The 18706-nt window shown below is 43.9% G+C and overlaps 1 protein-coding gene across 1 annotated transcript; it reads right to left on the reverse strand.

Annotated features, from left to right (window-relative positions):
- Window positions 1–329: 329 nt before the first annotated feature.
- Window positions 330–8540, reverse strand: LOC136504638 (uncharacterized). Its single transcript, XM_066499595.1, has 15 exons — window positions 8280–8540; window positions 7754–7848; window positions 7535–7648; window positions 5107–5211; window positions 4946–5017; window positions 4678–4790; window positions 4436–4570; window positions 4285–4353; window positions 4094–4181; window positions 3913–3984; window positions 3742–3842; window positions 3398–3515; window positions 3244–3303; window positions 2502–2612; window positions 330–678 (listed from the first exon to the last, which is right to left on the reverse strand). Exons 1-15 carry the CDS (start codon window positions 8434–8436, stop codon window positions 571–573), a joined length of 1518 nt encoding a protein of 505 aa, XP_066355692.1. The 5' UTR covers window positions 8437–8540; the 3' UTR covers window positions 330–570.
- Between the last annotated feature and the right edge of the window lie 10166 nt (window positions 8541–18706).

An 18706-nucleotide genomic window follows, 5' to 3' on the forward strand; every position in this document is an offset into this window, starting at 1 on the left:
AAAAGACTTACTGGGTCATCAAGTTGAGTTGGCGACGCACAACGTGAACCAAAGATTATCTGATTCCACTGGAATAGAGAATGCGGCTATGCAATTCTTCGGGTCCTTTGGATGGCCTTTAATTTCACGAATTAAGTTATGACACAGTTTTGTTTAATAAACTCGTTTAGGACACTGCCGTATGGTATTTATACTGAGGTGTAAACATAGCTTCGGAGCCGGAAATGGAGAATATGAAGTCGACGGCTGGTGCTAGACGAGATGCAGAGGAAGCAGATGCAGTATGTAATAAGAATGTCTCCCTAGAAATACTAGGGAGAGAGAACATATTTGTACTGTTACATTTTTATTACATATCATTGTTATGTACACATCCCCTGTACCATTCTTAAACTGCAACAGCCAACTTTGAAATATACACTCCGTGTTAAACCAAACGAAAGGGAACACTGCAACATACACATGTACAGGCGAATAAACTTCCGGGATGATCAGATGCTACCTTTCTGGTGCGTGTTTTGCACAGAAATGAGAGGAAAGGTACAACCCATCGTGACTTGGAAATTGAACCTACGAAGCAGGGCTCTGTTGCGCTCGCATCACCAGTTCTTCAGTCGTTGTACCAATGATCTCGTTCGCACGCTTCAACGGAACGCACAAGATCCTTCCAATCGAGTCCTGCGATAAAAGGAAAAGTCTTACTGGTGCATATGGTGAACTGTGCGATTTAGTACACCATGCAACTTACTTTGAATGTCAACTATACCTATCCATTTGTTATTATTCAGTTATTAATGCACGTATCATGCTATTGACACAGTTGTCTACCCAGGACACGAAAACTAGAGTGCCAAGAGCAGTGAAAATATAAGTTTGAGATAGTAAAAATCAGATATTGCTCCTGCTCATTCTATGCCCTGTTCACTTGGCTGATAAGCCATGGCTGAAAATAGTGTTGGTTGATTTGTTGTAAGAGAAAAATGTTGTTCGTTGGCTAAAAAAATACGGCTTATAAGCCAAGCGAACAGGGCGGGCTAGTCATTTCTATTTGGGGGTGGGCTTTTGTGTTCATGCCCCAGCTCTAAGGACCAATGGTGATTTTGCCCTTACTTTTTCAACTTGGTGATTTTACCCCTGCCTTTTCAAATTGAAGATTGAGTTTGCCCCTATACCGTTAGAAGGACCTAATGGTGTCAATTCGATAGTAAAAAAAAGACAAATTCCCATTGCGGATTTGCCCCTTCATTTCAAAGATCTTTGTATTTTTACCCCCTGTTTTGACTTGAATAATTTGGAGAAATATTGACATATTTAAAAAGATCGACAAAACAATTGACAGAATCTTGTATATATATTTAAAATTTGACCACATTTTGACAAGGACCATTGACAGAATCTTCCCAGAGACTCCAGAGTTTATCTATTAATAGCAACAGATGACCTGCAGGACAGTGCAGAGTGCTTCTGCACAGTGGCACGCTCATCTGCTGGAAGGCAACTCATGCTGGGACCTGGGATGGCACGAGGAATCAACTCATCCTAGCACGCGCCGCTGCCGAAAGGGCCACCACCTGCCATTGTGCGTGTTGGGCTGTTGGCGCTGCAGGACGCGCTGCTGCCAACCGTCCTGCCCCACCCACGCTGTTGGCTTCCGCTTCAGAGCCTGCCCCACCTTTGCCCACATGCCAGTCCCACCGACAGCTGTCGGTCGCGAGTTTGCGACTGCCGTGGCGCTGCGCCCCGCATTTCAGGGCCCCACACGCACTTGAGTCAGCTGAACACGCGGCACGCCATCAGGCACCTGCCCCCACGTAGCCCCTACGCCCGTCCCCGCGCCGTGCGCCCCCCGTGCGCCTGGCTGCCGCCCGCGCCGTGCCTAGCCAAGTCTAACGCATCACCCAGCTTCCTTCCCTCACCATCGCTCATGCAATAAGAGGGGGAAACCAAGGAAGGGTCGCAAGGCCATGGCTTCTCGTGAGGTAGTGGGGTAGAATGGTCCTTTTTCCAATTTGCTAAAATGTTCATTTCTTTCCTTTTTTCTGCTCTAGCTAACGGAGTTAGAAATTGGGGTAAATGGGAAAAAAAATGTAGGGTAAAATCACGAAGTTAAAAAAATAGGGGCAAAATCACAATCAAACTCCACGGGAGAGTAAGCAAAATGTTCTGATCTCAGCGCTCCTTCAAATCCAAACAGCTTAAATATGTTGGATTTAAATAAAAATAGTTAAAATCATATGATAATTATCAGCCTGCGGTAACTAACTGGAATCACATGTAGTATCCCCCATGTTAGTGGAACCTATGAACCTCAAATTTCAAACAAAGATGCAGCCATGCATTTTTCATATAGCAAACATGGCTTACATGCTTGGCATCAAACAAGACCAATAAGTGTTAACCTATAAACTGAAGGTGATGCAGTTTGCAAACAATGATGACTGTGACTTAATGTGTGTAAAAGTTAGTAATATATACTTCAGCATTAGAAAGAATTGATTTACCCGATGAACAATGCTAAGCTTCTCTAACTTCTTTATAGCATCATGAACATCAAAATTGCACTCTGCGCCAAACTCTTCTTTGATAAGCTCTTCACAGCGTAAATCAAGATCCTGGTAGGAAGAAAAAATGAAAATAAAAATCGTAAGCTCCCTTAATTTGCAGTAATTTGTCCTAAGGCAAGGCAAAAAAAATAGCACAAGTAGCTGCTGTGCACTCCACTTGCATGGCTTTTGCTGGAACACATCTCGTAACCACGATTACACGATGTGTAATGTGTTTGAGCAAATGACATCCAAGTGGATCCAAATTTTCAAATTTTGTTGTCAAGCCCTCCTGACAGCTACAAGTCTACACACAGAAATTTCTTATCACAACTATTCTGCACAGATCAATTTTGTCTAACTATAATTGCTCATCTAACCTTCAGTCAAAACAGTGTATTTGAAGAATCACACAAAAGGTTTGGTTTTTCCCCCCATTGATAAATATTATGTATTGGTTTACCATCTGGATAGGATATGCTGCATTCTAACAAAAGGACAAAACAAACCTGAACAATGCTACTCAGCTACAGCTGTTAGCACAACTCCCAACAACCTAATAGTAAACAAGGGCTGAGTTGCTGAAATTTGTAATGAGTGAATCTAAAGAACAAGGTTATCTTGAGGACACAGATGCTCAATATGTTCAAAGCAATACAAAAGGAAAAAAATAATGTAGAGTGCAACACCAGTTACTTACTTGTATAGTGGCTTTTCCCTGCTCCATTAAAATGTAGTAACAAATTATGACCTCTTTAACCTACAACAAGGATGATGGGATATCAGTGAACAAAAGGCTTGTGGTTTGAAGTATGAGCTTGTGGTTTGAAGTACTGTTTTCAACTATTTCATACTTCTTGCTGTATCACGTCATCACATAAGTGAAGGAGAGTTCCTTTCCCACTATCAAGCTGTTTGTCATACATTGATTTTGTAATCAAATTCTGATAAATTGTCATATTTTGTTGAAATCTGTGTATAAACAAGAAAGAAATGTGTCATATATCACCAAAATATTAGAATCACTGCACTAGTATGGAAAAGGTAGCAAGATTATTAATAAGGGGAATTTAAAATTTATTACATAGCACTGGAGTTCAACAATTCATGGAATTACTTCACCTACAGAGAAATAACACTAACAACCAAATGGGGCTCAAGGTAAGAAGGAAAAGAAAGCTGTCAATTAAGCACTTACGTGAAGTATATCTTAGCACAGTATCCAATCACACCAGACAAGATTGCTATTACAACCCATACATCAGCCTTTGGCATTTCAAGAGAGCCAACTAGAGTGACCTGCAAGTAGTAAGCTATTGATATAGTAAAACATCACTGTAGCTGGATAGCCAAGACATTAGAAACATACCAAACCGATAACAGCAGAAATGAGAAACTTGACCCAATCCATTGGTGTTAGTGACGGATTTTTCTTCTCTGGCTACAAAATTATAATTCTGGTTATTATTGATAACAACCGTAGATGCAACTAAAATGATAATCAAACTGCTATATATCAATTTAATTTCTTGTGATCTATCTTATCTTACAAGAACAATTTCCATGTCAGCCATTGGGATATTCTTGAAGTGCTTTACAAATATTCCTTGATCAGGCTTAGTCTTTGTACCAGCCCTCCTGTACATATACAATCAGCCCAGCTAATATAGCTGCATCAAGAATAAAAACACCAGAGTCCATCATGAATTTGAAGGTTGAGCAAACAGAACATTGAATCTACCTGTACACCACAATCATCCTATCGAATGTAGGTTCTTGAATTGTCATCTTACTCATCAGATTTTTCAAACTGTCATCACATGGGTAAAGATACTGCATGTTAGATACTAAGTTTGGTAGCATAAATTTTTTTACTAAGAACATTGAGCAACCTTAATTCAATTTTTTCTAATCGAATTCTCTCAACAAACAATTCTGGATCTTCTTCATCTTCATTAATTTCATCAGTCTTCTTCGTATCATTCTTTGGCTTCAAATGTTGTTTCTTAGAAAACAATCGGTCAATCCTGTAATAAAAATAAGAATTCATTGGTATAACGCCATACAGTATTTTGGTATATTGGAGTAGATTGTGTTCAAAAAAACAAAAGGTTGCTGCAAAGAGTGCATATACCTGGTAACCCTGAGCAATGACCTCCAAGCTCGGGATATCATTACATCTACTTTCTCAATGAAAAAGTAGTCAGTTGTTCGATCAATTCCAATCCCCCGACGAAAGATGATATACTAAGAGATGTGGACAATGAAGAATGTGACTTAGGAAACCATGAGAAAAACAGAGGATGATGAAAACATCCAGATGCTATTGTAGATTTCTAATCATCACTCAGAAACATAAGTGTCGCCAGGATGAAAAGAAAAGCTGCAAGAACGAATAATACCTTGTCTGAAAATTCTGGTAGATTGTCATGTGGGTGCTCTTTAAAATATTTCGTCAACAACTTCTTGTCTAGCTACATTTCAAGGTTAGCAAATAGATCGTCAGCAAAATACTAGTTATGTAAGTTACTAAGTTTACTTTAAAATGTAAAAAAATTCAAACCTTAGATTCATCAACTTTGATTGGAAGATTCAACAAATATTTTCCAGATTGCGCAATATCGAACTCTTCATCTGATAACAACTTGAAGTTGCTCTTTTCCATCACCTGCTTGATACAGACCACAAATAGAAACGATTAAACAAAACTAGTTTTGCATGAAAATGCTAGTTGCTTTGGTTGAGGTCGTTATTTTGCTGTATACAAAGGCTGTGAATGCATTCTTAGAAATATGAGTGTGTGGGGTGTGTGTTGTAAGGGTTCTTGCCCCTTTTTCTTATTAATACAAAGATACGCAGCTCTCCTGCATGTTCGAGAAAAAAAATGGTAGCTGAACATCTCCTAGTCACCTAAGAAACAGGAATCTTATCTACATCCAAAGGACAAAAGGTAGTTTTATCAGTTATATATCAACATACTGCAAAACTGATCTGATCCAACTGAGTTCATAGGTGTTGCAGGTTCTCTTCAAAAGAAGGGCAAAATGGACGGGACACCGAAAATGACCTCTCTTATCTGGCGGACACTGAAAATAATCAGATTTGCTAAAAGACACTCTGTTTTTTGCAAAATTTGCTAGCGGACACTGCGCCTTTTAAAATATTCATTTCTGACTTTGGAGGAGAGAGAAGAGCGGTGAAATGTCATTTTTGCCCCTGCCTTCTTCTTCCCTCTCCCTTTTCTTCTCTCCCATGCACAGGTAGCACGCCAGCAACCGCTCCAGTTCCTCCGGCCTTGGTGGCGCATCGGGCAGGAGCATCCCGCAACGGCTGCTCGCCGGTCCTCGGCCAGGGCAGTGCTCCGGCGAGCGGGGCGCGCGGGCGGAGGCAGCGAGCCGGGCGGAGGCCGGCGGCCATGGCGGACGACGGAGGCTAGGGCGGCGCGCGGACGCAGCGGTCGGAGGACGAGCGCGAGACGCGCGGGCGGAGGCGCGGCCATGGCGGACGGTGGAGGCCTGGGCGGCACGTGGACGCGCAGGCGGAGGCCTGGGCGGCGCGCGGGTGGATGCCAGGGCGAAGGCGCGGCCATGTCGTACGGCGGAGGCCAGGGCAGTGCACGGACGCGCGGGCGGAGGATGAGCGCGAGACACACGGGCGGAGGCCAGGGCGGCGCGCGGACACGGCGGACGGTAGAGGCCAGGGCGGCACGTGGAAGCGCGGGCGCTACCTTGCCAGGGGCGCGGCCATGGCGGACGATCGCCCCTGCTGGCACTGGGCGCTGCCCAGGTCGCCGCCGACAACCAGCCCCCTACTGGCCTGCTTGACCGTCCACTGAACGACCAGAGGTTGAAGAAGACAAGGGCAGTTTAGACATTTCCCCCACCTTCTCTCTCCTCTAAACTGAAAAATGAATAAAATAATCGGTGCGGTGTCTTCCGGCAAAGAACCACGAATTTGTAATGTCTGCCAGCAAATTTTGACTTTGGCGGTGTTCACTGGCCAATTACGTGAATCATCTTATCTTAATAAATATAAAAGGGCGGATAGTGGCGTTCCAAATTCCTTCTTAGGAATAGCATGGAAGTCATGCCAAACGAGAATCTAAATCCTTTCTAAAGCACCATATTCAGTGAATTTTAAGTATGAGCTACATGGCAACCACTCAACAGTAAGGCAGTGGAGAATGTAGTATGCCAAGCAATTCATTTCCTAGGATTTAGGCATTGAGTCGAAAATCCATGTACTCTAGGCCAGACAGTCATAGCTCAGTGGTATGAATCAACGCATGGTAATAAATAGGAACTATAGTTTCTACCAGGTGGCTCTCACTGGTCCATACCATGGCATGTATCCGTGTTAAATATTTTTCACATATTTTCAATGCTTTTAGCACAAAGTAACAGTGAACATAATGTGCTAAGCAATCCATTTCCCATGAGGATTTAGGTCTTGAATCATAAACCATGTACTTAAGGCCAGAAAGTCAAAGTTCAGTGGTGCGCATCAATGTGTGGTACTCCCTCTGGTCCAGTTTGTAAGGCATTTCGCGTATGCTAAGAGTCAAACTTTACAATCTTTTACCATTAATTTAGCCAACAACTTTTAATTATTGTACTACAAACTTGATACTATTATATTTGTAATCAGATGTACTATCAAATAATCATATGTTTATAATCATACACAATATAATATAAATAAATGAATGGTCAAAGTGTAATTTAGGAGACCGTGATATGTCATATTACGCCTTATAAATTGGACCGGAGGGAGTACTAAATAGGAACGATTGTTGCCACCATGTGGCTCTTGTTGGTCCGTAGCCTGGATCAGTTACAGCTCCGTGTATCCATGATAAACATTTTTCATGTATTTTATGCATTCGGCATAAAGTAATAGGGAACAATTGTACATGAAGATGAGGAAGACGTTGGACCATATTAATAGTGTAAATGTGTAATGCTAAACAGAGGAACATGTACCTAACCGACCTGAAAAAGATATGTCATGAAATTGAATTCAAGGGTCTCAATTTCCTCTGATGTCAGGTTCTGTTGCTCTAACCTCTTCTCACCAGAAACAGGATCAAACAGTGAGTACAGTTGCTGCATCGAGAGCACAGAACAGACAATTAACCATCTGAATCAAAGTGCCCCTTGAGCAACCAAACAGAGAACTAATAAAAGAACGAAGTCAAAACGAAGGCTTGCCATGAGGTCTTCGAACTGGAGGAGGTACCAGGCCCGGATGGTGTACTCCACCTTCTTGCACAGCTTCAGGAACTCATTTCGATCAGCCTCATGCTCTGCGTGCAATTTTCAAACACGAAATAGTTAATCAAACGGGGAATCCTGGACAGAGAACATTGTTTGCACTACTGACTACACCCTTTTGGCTTTTGCAGCATAAGCCTCCATGGGAGCATCAGAAATCGTCTCCAACACACGATTAAGCATGACTAACAGTCGTGCCGATGGGCAGATAGAGGAAACTCCACTTCTGGGGTCCCAGAACCGACCAAATTGACCGCTGATGCTTCGAGCCGAATGAGCAGAGCACTACGCAGTACGTACAACTGAGTAGACGAAATCCAGCCGACACCACGCGCCGGTCCCCAGACTCCCGGTCAGTCATAGACACAGACCACGAGCGCCCCTCGCAGCACCACGCAACTGCTGCTGCTGCTATAGAAAGTAAAGAGAGAAATCGGGAGAAGCGGCGGCTGTGGTGGCTCACCTATGAGGTATGCGAGGCGCATGACGAGCTTGGGCTTGAGGATGGGGATGACGGCCTCCCGCTCCATCCGGATGACCTCCCGCGCCACCCCGTCCTTCCGCCCGTCCATCGCCACCTGCTTCTTCTCCCTCTCCGGCATCCTCCCATCCGCCGCCATCCGCGCCGGCCACCACTCTTTCTCAGGTGTAACCGTATCAATCGATTCGGCTTCGGCTGTGCGCGTTGCAAAAGCCAAAAAAGGTAACCGCTGCTGCTGGTGGTGGTGCGCGACGGGGTGGCCCTAGCGGAATTATTATCGGCTCGGCCTCGGGGGCGGAGCACGTGGCGACGGCGAACGCTGTCGGATGGGGTCCGTGGAGGGACGCGTGACTCGGTCGCTGACAGGTGGGACTGGGAAGGTATGGGACCCGTTGGCAGAGACCATTGCGGCGTCGGCAATTGTTGGCGTTACCGGATTAGGATTGGTCCGTCGGACGGGGCCGGGGAACAGTCAACCGGAAACCGTTAGCTGGGCTTTCTATTTCATCGAATCGACGAGAAGACGAGCCGCGTGGCGCGGTGGCTCGTTCTTTTGCAGCAGCCTTGCTAGTTGCCTCCTGCCTACGTGTTGCGTTGAGCTGTAAGGAAACGACCAAGGAGATCATCTTCTTCTTTAAACCTAAACTTCGTCGGCGTTTTTTTAGTGTAAAGTGTGAACAATACCAGCTGTGCTGAATGCTATTCCCTCAAGCAACTGCCTAGGTGGACCCAACTATGCACCTGATTCGAAAAAATAAATAGCCACTCTAGAGGTGTTTGGTACACATGACTACAAAATAGTTTTTGGTTTTCATACCAAAATAGAAGGATTAAACATATGCTAAATTATCACAAGATAAACCTAGTCTTGCGGATCCAAATGGCCCCCTTACATCACATCAGCTTCGTGACGATCAAGGCGAATTGCTTTATTAGTGATCAGCTTGTCCTTCACCGCCCAACTTGATAATTAAAGTAGCTATTATCCTCTTCGATTGCACGTCCAACTTCGGTGAATTGTTCCTCAACCTTCATCGTCACCTGAGGCCGCGTACGGTGATCGTGCGCTAGGATCTAGATGTCCAGCACCAGATGTTACCGTACAGTACTACGATTTCTACTATAGAAGTGGAATTTGTATCTGGGTACAAAATTGGTCGTCTCCGGGAAGTCGAGCAACAGCTCGTCGCAAACTTCTGACACCAACCACGACGAGTTCAGCTTCTCTCTCTCTGTGATACCCATTAGAGCTGTTCCCAACGGCGTTCACCTGATGCAACTGGGCCTAAACTATTTGCTCCACTATGGGCCTGCCATTCTTGGGTTTGGTTTAGTGGACCTCTTTCTTCTTGGGCTCCAAGATATTGCGGAGACAGGTTCCATGTCCGTGACAATTACCTAATTAAATTGAGTAAAGAAGGAGACCGGGTCGAATAAGCTTTAGTTCTCTCTCGATCGTAGCATTAATACAAGAGTGATGGAGATGTGGTGCTTGCTGGATGGGGCGAGTTGATCACTTGCTCAGCGCGCTCCAGGGTCCAGGCAGAGTTGATTGCTTGTCTCCATGGTGTTCAGGCGGCATGCAATTTGGGGATTGGGAATTTGATCCTGGAAACGGACGCACCGATGGTGAATAAATAAGCTCTGACGACCCATGTTTTGGCCAAGTCGATGCATGGAGGTTTGATAGTAGACGAACTAAAGTCTTTGGTGCCGTCAAACTTCATAAATTTCGAGTGTGTGTCTCGGTCAAGAGTTTGTAACAGGGCAGCTCATGAGCTTGCCGCTTTCGGCGTGGGTAGCTTTGAAGGGGAGGAGCACATAATGTGCATTGTCCCAGATAACATTCATGTAATTGTTGTTCAGGAACTCTCAACTCAGTTGGAATGAAAATCTACCCAGGTTTAAAAAAAAATACAAGCCTTACTTTAGAATTGAACAGTTCAAAATATATTGCACTCGGTCCTGTGCATGTAACTAAAATGGAATATTTACACTATCCGTTATAGCATATATGTCGAGTTTCATAGGATTTCAGGTCTAATACTCACTTATTTTGATGGAAGAAAATGCATAGCGTGATAGCACCGGTCGTCAAACTAGCTGCCAATACATATGGCCCAACAGTGTTATTTTGTCGCTCCGGGCTGGCGGGACTAAATGAGTTAGATCTAAAAGCTACTTTTGGAAGGTAGATTATTATTTTAAAATTATATCATTCTAAATAGAAAGAGTTATTTTTAAATAAAAAATCGAGCAGCTGAGAGCCCGCCTGGCCCATAAATGGAAGGCACTCCACAGGCGCAGGACGGCAGGAGTCAGGAGAGCTCAGAGAGCACAGACCGACAGACCAGGCCCGTACACCACCGGCGGGCGTCTCCGTTCTACGGCCTATTCGGTTGGCTGGTTCGTATCGTTGTTGGTTCGTGAAGAAATACTGCTGACTGATTTGTATGAGAGAAAAATACTGTTCTGGCTGAAAATTTATGATCGTTTACGACAAGCCACAGCTAAACGAACAAGCTGCTGGTCCTCCTTCCTCCTCGTGGCTAGTCTACTTTTTGGCACAGACGACGATGGTGAGACCCCGCCAGGCCGCCACTTCCCTCAATACACATGCGGCGCGTCGCTCTTCTCCCCCTCCACATTCGCGTGGTAAACATGGACCTGGACTAGGCAGCTGTCAGTTCGAAACTAAAACCTTCAGCATGTTCGGTTGGCTGTTTCGTATTGTGGCTGGTTTGTGAAGAAGTACTGTTGGCTAAGTTTATGTGAGAGAAAAATATTGTTTTAGCTGAAAATTTACGATCGTTTACGACAAGCCACAGCCAAACGAACAGGTTGCTTGTTCGCTTGATTATTTATTGGCTTATAAGTCAGCTCACGTAGTTTCGTTGTGATAGAAAAAATATTGTATCATGATTAATAAGTATTGCTGATACGATCAAGCGAACACGGTGTAACATTCGGTTAGACATTGATACCACAGCACTTGATGGTTGACCTGACCTCCCGACTCTCATAGTCTCGCCAACTCAACCGGCGTCCAGGCACCTCCTCGCGCTCGCGCTACGGCCGGCGGGTCTGACGCAACGCACTCCAGAAGTCCACATCACGTCCGCCCAGTCCGACCACGGCCACCGCTGAGGCACCGGCACCCACCTACCCTCCTCCTCCCTCTTGAGCTCCCCGTCGTGCTCTTCCCGTACCAGGAAGCGGGCGGGCGGCTTGCCTTTGCCTTTGCGGGCGAGATTTTTTTTTATTTTTAACATTTTTTTAAACTATTTTTAAAATTGACACTGTTTGTTTTTTTTCAAAACTAACACTTTTGGACACGCTAACCACTCTATCGCGCCATGCATGGTGGCGCGGCCAGGCTACCACCGTGGCAGCGATCGGTGACATGACCCAGCTCTGCCGCGCCACAGATCACGGCGTGGCACCGACGCGCCATCGTGCACGGCACGGTAGGCCCCAATAAAGGCCCGCGACGCGGCCCTCTCTCTCCATTCCTTTCTTTCCCTTTCACACGCCCGCCGTTGACAACCGCTGGTCGCACACTCCCTTGCCAGCCCCTTCCCTACCTTCCCCGAAGCTCCTCCTCGGTCTTGTCAAGGTAATGAAGCTCCTTTCTCGGCCTCAACGATGGATCGAAAGATTTGAATGAGTAGTTAGGGTATGAAAAAAAATATGAGTTCGTTAGAACGTTGGATTGAAGAATTAGGATTGTTAATGTTAAAGTCAATTGGTTAGTTAGAATTATGATTACCATGTATTCTAAGGTCAATTTTTATAAAAATTTTGCTTGTTTGAGTTTGCATCTCAACTTTTATATGTGAATAAATATATGGACACACTGTTGATGTACCAAATTTTATTTTTTACTAACCAAAGTATAGTTTTTATATAGTTTTCATGTTTGCATCTAAGATAGAGTTTGCACCAAAGTGTAGGTTATATTTTATTTGTTGTAATGCAAAAGGCTCTCAACACGGATGAATTGTGATATTTTGATTTTTGTTTGTTAAATTACATCCATTTTGTTAGACGCAAGAAATGTATCGGGTGGAGTTTTGGCGAAAACGAGGTCGTCCTCGAGAATTATACCCCGATGCGTCTAGCTAAGATTCCCCCGTCCCTTCTGACCTCCCTGTCCCTAACTATGACTGTGGTTTCCCGAACGGCGTGTTTCAATTGAGACATTCAGACACAGTGGCTCGTTGTTTCTATACATATAGTCATTTTAATGTAAGTAATTATTTCCACTATCTTTTTTCTTCATTTGTGTAAGTAGGTTACTAATATTTTGTTGGAATCTTGTTGTGTAGGCCCATGAGATGTGCTTTTTCTTTCAGTGGATCGACGGTGCAGACAAGTTTGACCCTAGGTACCTCTTTGTCGACGATTGGTGTAGAGAGAGACATCCACGTGAGCACTTTCAGCGATGGGTTCCACCCCCCTAACCCCCCGCCAATGATGGCTAAGGAGAAGCACCTAGCAACAGTTAGAAGACTCAAGGAACCTCCTCTATGCGAATGCGGAGATCGAGCTATGATAAACTCTAAGAATACGTTGGAGTTTGTGTGTCCCAACAAACACGAAACAAGTGGAAAGTATATCTGTTTAAATGTGTAAGGAAAATAGACCCTAGGCTCATTTACTTTTGATTTTGATGTTTGATGACCAACACAACCGAATTGGACTAATGAATTTGCAAGTGATTGTTTTGTAGTTCAATAGGATACAAGACGTGACTTGGACAAAGGCGACATGATGATCCGATGATCAACACCTCAAGCAAGACCTTAGGAGCACAAGAGAAGACCCAAGATATCAAGCAAAGTCCAAGCATAAAGATAGGAACCAAGCCACATGCAAGATCGTGAAGAAACGAGCTCATAGAGGTGACCGGATGCTGGACCGAACGCTGAAGGAAAATGACCAGACTCTCCGATCAGGAGGCTCAGCAATAGCAGCAATGACCGAACGCTCTGACCAGAGGCTTAGCAACAGCAGCAGCGACCGGACGCTGGCGGCAAACCAACCGGACGAAGGACAGCAGTGTCCGATCGAGTACAGAGAGGTTCTAGAGCGGCGAACTTGCGACCGGACGCGTCCAGTGGCATGTGACCGGACGCTGGCAGTGTCCAATCAGTTGTTCGTGGCTCCAACAGTTGAGACGACCGGACGCATCCGATCAGGACGACTCCAGCGTCCGGTCAGTAGCAGAAAAGCGGGACTTCATCTCCAACGGCTACTTTCTCAGTGGGGCTTATAAATACAACCCCCAACCACCCATTTGAGTCATGTGGAGCTGAGGAAACATACTAAGAGTGTTGATACACCATTTTAGTGATCTCCACTTGCATGGTGCTTAGTATTTTATTAGGTGATTAGCGTAGCTGCTTTGCGAAGTGCTTAGGTTGATTAGACCACCACTCATGCGCTTGCTCTAGGTTTTAGGCCTAGTGTTTAGTGAGGTTTGCATACCTCTTACCACTCGGTGTTTGCGAGCACAAATTGTTGTATATCGGAGGGGCTTGTAGTCTTGCGAGATCATACCAACCGTGTTTGTGGTGTGGCCGCCACCGTGTACTGGAGGGAACAAGACCCACGGCGTTTTGACCGGAAGCTTGATAGTGAAGACGGCGGGGAGCATCTGGGAGATGCTTGCTAGAAAGGCACGTCGGAGACCCACTTGCGCGTGGGGAAGGCTCGAGGCTATCCACGGAGTTACCTGACCGGGAGCTTAGCCCTTGCGAGGGGCTCTAACGAGGACTAGGGGGAAGCTTGCGCGCTTCTTGATAACTTGGTAAAAATACCAGAGTCATCGACGGGAGTTTGCATATCTCTACCTTGCTCTTTAGCTTTCGCATTTACATTGATTGTATACTTCTTTTATGGTAGAGAGAGCAACACACTAGCAAAACCGTAGTTGCACATTTAGATAGTTTATCTTTTGCATAGGTTTTGCTAAGGTTAGAAAAAGATGCCATAGGTCAGGAGTTAGATATTGAAGTTGCCTAATTCACACCCCCCCCTCTTAGGCGTCACGGTCCTCTTCAATTGGTATCAGAGCCAGGTTGGCTCAATTTTGGACCTTTGGCTTAACCACCATTGAGCCGATGCTATTTAGAGTAGTTGGGATGGATACCTCTAGGCCTCCATACTTTGATGGCACTAACTTCCTATACTATAGAGCTAGAATGGCTTGCTACCTTGAGGCAGTTGATTTGGGAGTTTGGAGAGTCACTCGTGATGGGATGAAACCCATTAAGAATCCCGATAAACCCACGAAGAGTGATGAAAAGGAAATTCATTTCAATGCTAGAGCAAAAAATTGCTTGTTTGAATCTTTTAGCATGGATGTGTTTAACCAAGTGTTCACTTTAAATACAGCACATGAAATTTGGTTAAAACTTCAAGAGCTTCATGACAACACAAGTAATGTCCGTGAGCAAAAACATTGTCTAGCTAAACAAAATTATGATTCCTTCAAAATAAAAGATGATGAGCTTGTTCGTGATATGTATTCTTGTTTGAATCTAATTATCAATTAGCTCCATTCTATAGGATTAACAAAGCTAGATGATGCGGACATCGTGAGGAAGATCATCTTCGTGCTACCATAAAAGAAATATGCAAGCATCATCACCATCCTTCACAACATGGCAGGACTTGAGCACCATGACCCCAACCATTGTCATTGGCAAGATAGTGGCATTTGAAATGTCACACAAGATGGGTCAAGAAGAAGCCTCTTCATCAAGCAAAGGCAAAGCTCTTGCATGTGGCAAGATAAAGAAGATGGAGGGCAAGCAAGTTGAGACAAGCTCAAGGTCCTCAAGTGAAGAAGAAGAAGAAGAAGATGATGATGATGATGATTCAAGTGATGATGATCAATCTTCCTCCTCCACCTCCGACCTTGATGAAGAATCAATCAAACGTATCAACAAGGTGGAGAAGATGATCCAAAGGCTCAATGTCAAGGGTGTGCCCATCTAAATTCAAGATATCATCTTCACCAATCAAAGAAATGAGCAAAGAAAAAGAGGATGTTATGGATGCGACGAGTTGGGGCACTTTGTGGAAGAATGTCCAAACAAGCCCACACCCAAGACAAAAGAAGAAGGCATGCAAGAACCAAGCCCTTACATCAATAAGGTCATGGGATGATTCTTCAAGTGAAGAAGAACACCATTACAAGAGGTGAGGGCGCAAGCACTCATCATCAAGCTCTTCACATGTGTGCCTTATGGCATGAGGTAACGAAAGCTCATCCTCTAGTGAGAGTGATAGTGATGATGAAATGCCTTCTTATGAAGAAATTATGCAACAAAATCTTAATTATGCTAAAGTTTGCACTAGTCAACAAAAGAAGCTTAGAAAGATTAAAGAAAAGCTAGATAGTTCACAAGAAGCATACAAAATGTTGCTTGAACAATATGAGAAGTTTGCTAATCTTAATGTTCAACTATCTACTAAAATTGAGCAACTTGAGGCTAGTGCAACAACTAATGTATGCACAATCAATGATGAGCAACTTGTAAAAAAATTAAAAAATTAAAAGAAAAGTTAGCTAGCTCACAAGATGCTTATAAAAGTTTGCTTGCTAAAATGGAAACCATGTGCAAACATTGTGATGAGCTAACTAATAAAGTTGCTAATCTTGAAGCTGTTAGTACACCCCCACCAAGGCATCTAAAAAGAAAAGTTCTAACATGTCTAAAAAGGATGCCTCTACTTCTTGTAATGATTTATGTTTAGACTCACCTTTGTGCAACCAAGTTTGTGTTGAGAAAGTTGTTGTAGATACATGCATACAAGATGTTGCAAAGGAGAATGAGCAACTCAAGCAAGAAGTAGCTCGCCTCAGCAAGGACTTGACTCAAGTGAAAGGCAAGGCGAAGCAAGCCCAACTTCATCAAGACAACACCATCAAGGGAGTGAAGAAGCTTGATGAAGGATAAACCATGGTTTGCTACGTATGCCACAAGGAAGGCCACAAGTCCTATGAGTTCAAGGTCAAGAATGGGGGAGGAGCAAAGAAGAAGGAGAAAAAGCAAACAAGCAAGCTCTCCAACACCTACACCAATAAGGTGGACAAGAAGGCCTCCACACCTTATCTCTTAAAGAAGAAGAAAAATGACAAGGTGGTGGCCATCAAGATGAACAAGCAAGCCAACAATGGGGTCAAACACTTTTGGGTGCCAAAGGAAATCATATCCAACATGAAGAGCACCAAGAAAGTTTGGATCCCGAAAGGGAAGTGAGAAGTCCAATGGACTTCGAGGAATTTGGTGACTTGGCAAAGTATGGATGCATTTCATGGGGTGCATTATGATGGACAAAATCATTGCCAAGTGGGTTAGTGAATACTATGGACCCAAATTCCCCTTCCCATGTTAGGTAACTAGATTCAATTTTCTTCAAATAGTATTAGATTTAATTTTTCCTACAATTGGCATCTTTTAGCATCTAGTTACTCTACATGCCTAGGTTTGCACTTGCATGCGTATATCTTTTGTCATGCATACACTAGGTATATCATATGGTAGGCTTGCTCGGTTTCATTCTTATTCCTTGGAGCAATTCTACATGGTTTAAAGTTGTTTAGAAGCACGACACATAGCTTGTCTTACAAGTGTTCATCTAATATGTGCCAAAGTCCAAATTATAGATAATCTCTCCTGAATATCACCTTCGAAAATGACTCTCACATTCATGTGATGTCATCTTTCAAGTGGTATTTTTTTATTCTAAAATCAATGTGCATGTGTCCTACAAGTATTTCACACTTATGTGCATAAATTTAGGGGGAGGTTACTCTACAAGTTGGATGCTTTGAGACTAACATCTTTTCAAGCTTATCATGTGTGTAGTAGTCTCATTGCAAAGAAAATGGAGTCCCCCGGAGTTAAGCATCATACTTCAAATATCCACCACCTATTGCAAGTGGTAGACATCAAATTGGTTTCCACATGTGGTATTTCTAAATCAATATCTTCATGTTGATTTTATTTTGATATTTATATGCTTTCTCCGTGCATTATATAGATTAAATTCCCTTGTGCAATACTTTGCCAATTTTGTATATGCTTTGCCTTCCATCACATGTATGCATATATTTAGGGGGAGCTTAGTCCATATAATGTGAGAGTCAAATTTTGTGATCTATTCCACTTTACACACAAAGGATCACAAAGTTTGACCCTCCCTTGTGCTACTAATGTCTCTCTTTTTGGTGTTTGATTCCAAAGGGGGAGAATTTAGAGGACCAGAAGCAAGCATTAATTTGTAGTAATGGTCCGAGAAAGAGAGGATAGTGGATTATGGATTAGCCTATGTAATGGGGAGAATTTGTAGGAAGCAAGGCTTAAATCCATAATACCACATGGGGACATTTGCAAGGGCAAGATAAGTTCTTATATAGTCTTACAAGTAGTATCTTTTAGCATCATATAACCTTGCTCCTTGCATTGCATCCTAGCAAGTAGATAGGTTTTAAATTCAAAAATTTTATTATTTGCTTGTTTTGGTCGTGTTGTCATCAATCACCAAAAAGGGGGAGATTATAAGGAAATGGACCCTAGGCCCATTTACTTTGGATTTTGGTGTTTGATGACCAACACAACCAAATTGGACTAATGAATTTACAAGTGATTGTTTTGTAGTTCAATAGGATGCAAGACGTGACTTGAACAAAGGCGACGTGATGATCCGATGATCAACACCTCAAGCAAGACCTTAGGAGTACAAGAGAAGACCCAAGATATCAAGCAAAGTCCAAGCATGAAGATAGGAACCAAGCAGCATGCAAGATCATGAAGAAACGAGCTCACAGAGGTGACCGAACGCTGGAGGAAAATGACCAGACGCTCCGATCAGGAGGCTCGGCAATAGCAGCAGCGACCGGACGCTGGACCGGACGCTGATGGAAAGTGACCGGATGCTCTGATCAGAGGCTCAGAAATAGCAAGCAGTGACCGGACGCTGGAGGCAAACCGACCGAACATAGGACTGTAGTGTTCGATCGAGTACAGAGAGGTTCCAGAGCAGGCAAACATGCGACCGGACGCGTCTGGTGGCATGTGACTAGACGCTGGTAGTGTTTGATCAATTGTTCACTGGCTCCAACAGGTCGGGACGACCGGACGCGTCCGATCAGGACTGACTCCAGCGTCCGGTCAGTAGCAGAAAAGCGAGACTTCGTCCCCAACTGCTACTTTCTCAGTGGGGCTTATAAATACAACCCCCAACCAGCCATTTGAGTCGTGTGGAGCTGAGGAAACATACCAAGGGTGTTGATACACCATTTTAGTGATCTCCACTTGCATAGTGCTTAGTGTTTTATTAGGTGATTAGCGTAGGTGCTTTGCGAAGTGCTTAGATTGATTAGACCACCACTC

Source organism: Miscanthus floridulus, chromosome 14 (genome assembly GCF_019320115.1).
Source record: "Miscanthus floridulus cultivar M001 chromosome 14, ASM1932011v1, whole genome shotgun sequence".
Lineage (NCBI taxonomy): Eukaryota > Viridiplantae > Streptophyta > Magnoliopsida > Poales > Poaceae > Miscanthus > Miscanthus floridulus.

Coding starts and splice junctions, on each gene's coding strand:
- LOC136504638 (XM_066499595.1), bottom strand. CDS start 8,436: ATGGCGGCGGATGGGAGGATGCCGGAGAGGGAGAAGAAGCAGGTGGCG. Junction 4,791..4,945: donor TACCAGAATTTTCAGACAAG/GTATTATTCGTT, acceptor CACATCTCTTAG/TATATCATCTTTCGTCGGGG. Junction 2,613..3,243: donor AGGGAAAAGCCACTATACAA/GTAAGTAACTGG, acceptor TCTTCCTACCAG/GATCTTGATTTACGCTGTGA.